General features: G+C 57.6%; 2 protein-coding genes across 2 annotated transcripts; one reads left to right on the top strand and one right to left on the bottom strand.

Annotated features, from left to right (window-relative positions):
• Positions 1-353: 353 nt before the first annotated feature.
• Positions 354-2,273, top strand: ISF_00738 (hypothetical protein; the record flags this gene model as incomplete). Its single annotated transcript, XM_018844345.1, has 1 exon — positions 354-2,273. One exon carries the CDS (start codon positions 354-356, stop codon positions 2,271-2,273), a length of 1,920 nt encoding a protein of 639 aa, XP_018708795.1.
• An 835-nt stretch (positions 2,274-3,108) lies between these two features.
• ISF_00737 (hypothetical protein) lies at positions 3,109-4,554 on the bottom strand (the record flags this gene model as incomplete). The annotated part of the gene is made up of 1 exon (XM_018844344.1): positions 3,109-4,554. One exon carries the CDS (start codon positions 4,552-4,554, stop codon positions 3,109-3,111), a length of 1,446 nt encoding a protein of 481 aa, XP_018708794.1.
• Positions 4,555-7,016: the final 2,462 nt, after the last annotated feature.

Below are 7,016 nucleotides of genomic sequence, written 5' to 3'. Positions count from 1 at the left end.
CGCATGCGTGCTTAGCTTGACCAGAGTTGCGCTCGCTGTTCGCCGCGACGTGTCTGTCAACACTGTCCCGATCGCGCAACTCAGTCGCTGTCGCTCGGCCCTCTCTGGTCCAGGCCGACCGTTGCCGCGCTGCAGAACGAATCTCTACAAATTCTAGGACCATCATCTTTCTTCGCCCCCCTCCACAGCCCATTGTCTGGCTCTACTAGATTGCTTTTTCTCTCCGACACCTGCGTCAGACTTGCTTATTTCGGCCTCGTTCCGCGACACCTAGCGTCGCTGCTACATACCTGTCAAGCAGGACCCCGAACAACTTGTGCGGCTCGCATACCATTCCACCTTGAATTCTCGCCATGAGTCGCTCCTTGCGCCCGTCTGCGGCCCAGCCGCCGCGCCCAGACCTCCCCAGAACTCCGGAGCCCTCAACTGTTACAGACCCCGCCGCCTCTACTTCATTACTGCCTCAGACGCCCGCCAGGCCGCGATTTCGCCTCCGCAAACGAACCGCGTCGAATCTCATAGCGCCAACAAAGCAGTTCCTCGCCTCCGTCGCGGCTGCGGATGTTCCCATCCCAAGCATCGAGGAGCCAGGCGTGCTTGACGAAGACATGATTGACTCCGCCTACCCTACCATGTCCGACCATATCGAAAATATCGATCTCTACCGTTCAGCGCGACAAGCCTTTGCTGACCGCGCTTTCTCGCCACCCAAGACACCGGCACCTGGCGTAGTGCCCCTCCTCGAGCCCTATCAATTCCCTGACTGGTCGCTCGACAGCGGCCTCAGCAGCCTAGAATCCAGTCCAGACTACGAATCCAGCCGCCCCTCTACCGCACGATCGACACAGACGAGCTCCTCGCTCTTTAGCAGATACTCGATAGCATCAGAGGACCTCAGCCAATGCGTCAGTCCCGAGTTCGAATGTACTGATCGCTTTGGCAGCTTTCTCTCCGTCGATGACGCGCGTCGTGCCGCCGCCGCCAAACCCCGTACAACCTCCATAAGAACTAGAAAAGCACCCTGGACTAGATCCATGAGCCAACACCTGTGGGCAACCTACATGATTTATTTGCAAGACCCCAAGGTAACGCCGTTCCGCATTGGCAAGAGCGGCATCCCGCCTCACGGCGTGTGTGTCAGAGTCGCACGCGAGGCGAAGCGAAGCTGGCGACGACCTCATCAGCCCCAAAGGAGCCGCAATACAACGCCGACTGCGGAGTCGCTCCGTCCTGCTTCACAGTGGCCTCATACCTGCGCTGCGACGCGCGTTCATCTCCGTGAGCTTTGCAAAACCAGCACTGGCTCGGCGGCACGCAACAGCCGCTACAATGCCAACAGCCCAACACCGTTTGGCAGGACCGCCAACCGGTATTGGAATAGACGCTCTGCGCCACCAAGGCAGCGATCCGTTTTTTCCGGCTCCGAAATGGCCATGTCTTTAAGCATGAGCACAAGCGAGTCCATGCAGCCGCATGGGCCCTTGGCAAGACTCGGCGCATTGCGATACGAGCCAGACTCTGCCGCCGTGCCACCCCCCCTCCTTACGGAACCGACACCTATCGGCGAAGAACGCCCAGTTTTGGGCTCGCCCTTCGTCGCTAAGAGCTGCGGCCCCAGTGTCTCAATGTCGCTCGCAGACCCGTTAGGGCCCTCGGACGCGCCCATGCGCCAAAACCAGACCGCTGGCGCCCGCAATAAGAGTCTGGGATCGCCGGCCAGGCTGGTCGAAAGCCGACCGAGCTCGCAGAAGCGGCGCCAAGCGGTGTTGGAACCGCGTCGGCGCAAGCGCCCGAGCCTCGGGACCGACTTTTGGACGGACCCGTCGAACGGGGGCCACGGCAGCTTGCAGAGCACGCGGTCCTTTGGCGAGTTCCGCTCGGGGTCGGCGCGCGATCGTGAGGCCGGCCTCTTGGCGCCGTGCACCAACCTCCAGCAGCTGTTCGACTCCGCGGCGCGGCGTCCCGCAGCGCCGCTCCCCGGCCCCATCACCGCGCAGCCTGCGCTCTGGGACGGCCCTCGGCGGCTAGGCTCGCCGTTCGTCGTGACTGGCGCAAGCCAGTCGGTTCCCAACCGCTTTTCCAGCCCAGGCCGCATTGAGATGTCCGCTCGTCGACCCTACGCGACGGTCCAGCAAGGCGGTGCGGCCGCGGCCGCTGAGAGTAGTGCGAACAACGCGTCGCTGGCTAACCGCCTGGCATACGTTGACGATTGTCTGCGGTCGATCAACCGCCGCCCTGAGGAGGGACGTCGCCGCTCCCAGTCGCCGCAGTGAACAAGATATCGCCCGTGGAACTCGCTTACACACGACTTTTCACACATCCTAAAATGACGACTCGATACATCCGGCATGCCTATAGATGTGCGGACAAAGACACAATCTGCACTCTGCGTACGTCTACCTCCGACCAGGTTGACACATACGAGCCAGTTGACACACTGGTACTTGTTCTATCTACTGAGCACAAGGAAATCATTCTTGGCATTTCTATCTTACAAGATACCGAAAGACTGATACTGCCCAGGTAGCAGGGAAGCTCAACCTACCACATTTTTATGACGACTGTTACGACCTTTGAATGACGACACCTTTCTTCTTCTATACAAGAGCGATTGTTGTGTTTTTATTGTTATTCTTCTTTTACGATTTATCCTTTCTTCTGGCTGCCTAATGTATAACCTTTACCACGATCAAGTCTTGTCAGCTAGCAACTGCGTCTACTTGGTGGATGGAGGATGTTGATTCTTTTTTTCTTGCTACTAAGGTTTCTTTTTCGAGACCGATCTTTTTCTCTTTTTCTTTTATATATACTGGGATCTGGAGGTACCAAGACGAAGCTGGGCAAAGAAGATTGCTTGACGAAGATTATGATGTTTACGAGGTTTCTTCCATTCTGCTTATCATTTTTATTCTACTCTACCACTGAGCTTGGTATAGTCCAAGCCGCAAATGCACATGAAGGTTGGAAACGCAATTTTCGCTGAGGATGCCCTCTTTGCTTGCTGGTGACGTTATGAGTGACATAAACTTTGTGTCTGTGTTTTTTTTACTGAGCTTGTTTATTAGGTAGCTTGTGCTAATTGGCCAAATCCAAACTCATTTAACTTAATCACCCCGACGTTGGCGTTGGGGCCACGGCGCCGTCCCGCGACGGAAGTCGCGGGGAGCTGTGCGTGCCAAACTTGGACATCAACAGCCTCCCGCTCGCCGTTCGTCTCGGAAGCGGGGCCGGCGGCGGCGGCGTCGGCACCGACGGCGGGCGTCTCAGACTCGTTGTCGCGTACGTGTACTCCGGCTCGTCCTCCCAGCCCTCGAACTCGCCCGCCCACTCCTTCTCCCACTGCCTCGTTTCATCCACCTCCTCGTCTTCGTCCTCATCCTCGTCCTCGGCCACCGCCTGCTCGTCCCCGCCGCCGCCGAGAAGGTCCAGCACGGAGCCTGTGTCTGCGGCGCGCAGGCCGCTCGCTGAGTGCGGGCAGGCACCCTGGCCGACCTCGGCGCGGTGCGAGTGGAAGGAGCACTCGCGGAAGCCGAACGCGCGCTTATCGCTGCGCAAGGCGTTGGCGGGGATGCGAAGCTGCGGGTTCTTGAAGCGCAGGTCGAGCCCGGCGGCACGCATGCCGCGCACGTGCGCGGCATAGTCGGCGGCGAGCTCCGGCAGCGCTGCAAGCAGCTTGCGGAGGTGAGTGGCCGATGACGCCCGCTGCTGGTTCGGCTGCTGCTGCTGCTCCTCCTCCTCCTCCTGCCCGGCAGCGGCGAGGGAAAAGGCTACCATGGCGACGGCCCAACGCCGCAGACGCCCCGCGTGGCGCGCCTCGCACCGCACGTACAGGTACGCTACGACAGCCGGCGCGACATCCCAGTCGCGCCGCAGGTACAGGTCCTGCACGGCGTCCATGGCTAGGTCCTGCAGCGGCGGCAGGCCGAGGCGCGCGGCGAACAGGTGCAGCCGGACCAGCGCCCAGTGGAGGAGCTCCGCCTCGGCGGCGTTGTCGTTGTCGGCGGTGATGGCGTCGTCGAGGTGCGAGCGGAAGGAGCGTGGCGCGTGCAGCCATTCGACGAACAGCTCAAACATGGTGGCCGACTCGCCGGGGAGCCACAAAGCGGTGTTGGTGCTGGTGACAAGGAGGCGGGTACGGAAGAAGGGGCTCGCGGCGCAGAGGAGTCGTCGGGAGATGACGAAGCGCGCGCGCTGCCGGCCGACGAGCACGGTGGTGGTCTCGCCGATGGCGGAAGTGCTGTGGCTGCGCGGGCGAGGGGCCGGCGGCGCTGCCGGCGGCGGGCGTGTTGGCGGCGGCGCCGCCGCCGCTGCCTGGCGGTGGCTGGAGGAGACGGAGCTGGCGGCCCGGTGGTGGTGGTGGATGCCGGTCGGCGGGGTCGAGTTGGAATGCTGGTGACGGTAGCGGACGCTGCCGCTCCTGCTCGTGCCGCTACCGTTATTGTTGGCGGTGCTGAGGCGCGTTCCCATAACGGTGGCGGCGCGGGCGGGAAGAGGCTTCCCCTTCTTCTTCCCGGCAAGGTAGGTGGTTTGGAGGACGACGGTCTCTGATTGCATTTGGGGAAGCTTTTTTGCGTCTTCTTTTCTGCTGGGTAGGAGAGCGACAGAAAGATGACGGCGATTATGACGGTTGGTATGTATATATATGGGTTAGATAAGAGGCGAGAGGCCGTGCCGGCTCTCCGGGAGGATGAAACACGTCCCGGGGTCAGCGAGGATAAGGGCCAGATCGGAACTGAACAGAGAGGAAACCCTTGTCTAACTCAAATGATAATGTTGAAGCCCCCCATGGGGTAGAGAATGATTTTCATGCGAGGCCGGGAAAAATCGAGTCCGAGGAGCTTTATCGTGGCGGAAACTTCGGAAGAGTGTGTGATGTTGAGGCGGGGGAGGGGTGGCGAGGTGAGTTGTCCAGCTTTTCTGCTTCCCCCAGACGGAAGGGAGGGATGGGATCGTCTATGGGACTATTTTAACCATTTCATGTATAATTAGTAAATATGAAGGAGAGAGAAAAAAGCGAAAGACGGGAGCAAGGGTACCCATGTTTAACAACATCTCTTTCCTGCCGCCCCGGCGCGATCTACTCGTGAAGCAAAAGCTTGGACCCTTGGCTGTGCCTGCCATCGACGCAGCGCAAGGATTAACCAGCGGTCTTTTCCCTCCCTCCACGTGCCGCATCTGCCCTTTCCCTCTTTTCCTCCTTCCTTGTTCTTCCTACGTTCTCTACTGAGCTAATCCATAGCCACGTCCTCGCGTGCTTCAGAACAAGCAAAGCCACGCCGTCCAAACTAGCCTGCTTACGCGCATGGAAGAGGGGAGGGGGGATGAAATGGCGGGCAGGGGAGCAATTGCGGGTGATTGAGATGAGCCAATGCAGGAAGAAAAAGTTAGCAAAGTTGTGCTACCTCGTAGACGGGAAGGAGGGGATGTTGGTGCGCAATGAGTGGGCAGTGTAGTTGTTGCTGGATATCATGATGCTCGTTCTGGCGGGGAATGTCGGGGTTGCATATGCGGGAAAGTGGACGCAGTGCCTTTACAAACTTTTACTCTTTAGTTATCCTTAATAGTGCCTTTTGCGCGCCATTTACATGCATGCACCTACCTCTTGACAAATGTCTGTCGGTCTCCCCCCTCGACTTCACGACTTATTGTGGGAGGGGAGGCACAAGACCGGAACACTCCCCCCATCGAGGCTGTGAACCGAGACCGAAACTCTTCTCAATCGACCGCGGGCCGTCTGGGTCCGGCTGGGCGTGGTTCGTATTTGCTGCTATTCCCTTTGTCTGTAAGAAGTCCGTGAACGGGCTGTCTGTGGGTTGGAACGGGTTTCATCGCCGAACCGTCCCCCCCCCCTCTCCGTCGCCAGCCAAGCTCGTGACATTGGGCTAGAAGATTAAAGTTCTAGAATAAGTCGACAAAGCTGAAAATTCTCGAGGTTAAATTAGGTCTTAGTCGACGGCGAATTTGTTCCGCTGCTTTGTCGCTCAGTCTATCGTCAGTAGTGATGGCTTCCACATGTCCATACGATATCGCTTCCTGCGTGCTTTTTCTCTTCTCTCTCGGTCAGGTTAATTCAAGGGGACAGGGAAGATGCCTGTGCGCTCATGTACGTCACAGATGGAGCCGCCACGAGTTTGTGACAGGTTATTTTTCCCTCTCTGCCTGTCTCTCTCGAAGAGATAAATGAGCCAGGAGGGCGGCCGACACGACAGGCGGCGAGTTGTTTCATCGATGACGACTAGCGCCAGCCGCTCTCATCTCTTCCTGTCCACCTGACGACGAATTTGTTTTACCCATCCGTCTCATTTTTGCCCTCCCCTCGGGGTAGAAGTGCGAATATGCATATTGGTGACGATGGTGGCGTAACCTTTTTCCACGACGATTCAGGAGAGACATTGTCTAGCCTTGCATGATCAAGCAAGACCATGGACAAGAGACAAATGGGCGGCGTCGAGCAGAGTTTGCGGGGTCTCTGGCTCGGCAGTGGTTGCGCGCGGACTCTGGTCTGTGGGAACCCTCTTCATTTGGCGTCTTTTTTTTTGTTTCTCTGTTTCTAATTAAAATCTTATTAATTACTCAACCATCGTCTTGCCTTCGATTGGCCATTGATATATTCATGCGCTTTCAGCGGTCAAGTAACAAACCGGCACGCACTTACACGGCCGGCCAACTAACTAACCCATGAACTATATGGGAGCCTATAACCTATAAGACCAGCACGGCATAGTGCATTAGCACCTGCCCTAATCAACCAGCCTATTTCAGCTTCTGAAATTACTTCTACTCTTCCTCAAACCAGGATAAATGAAGGGGAAATTGAGCGGCACGTTTTCCGTAACGGTCAGTGCTTAGGGCCGCAACCAAGCGAGCCAACGAAACAATGCTTCAACCCACAACTAACCATCGTGATAGATTTAGATTTGCGGATACAGCTGCTCAATTCGGCCGACATGTCTCAGTTTCCACTGACATGTCTTGGATTTCCCTTCCCTCGGAGAATAAAAAAAATCAATCACCTT

Source organism: Cordyceps fumosorosea (assembly GCF_001636725.1).
Source record: "Cordyceps fumosorosea ARSEF 2679 chromosome Unknown scaffold_1, whole genome shotgun sequence".
Classification (NCBI taxonomy): domain Eukaryota; kingdom Fungi; phylum Ascomycota; class Sordariomycetes; order Hypocreales; family Cordycipitaceae; genus Cordyceps; species Cordyceps fumosorosea.
The sequence above is the reverse complement of the archived record's forward strand: the minus strand, read 5'-3'. Positions and strand labels throughout refer to the sequence as shown.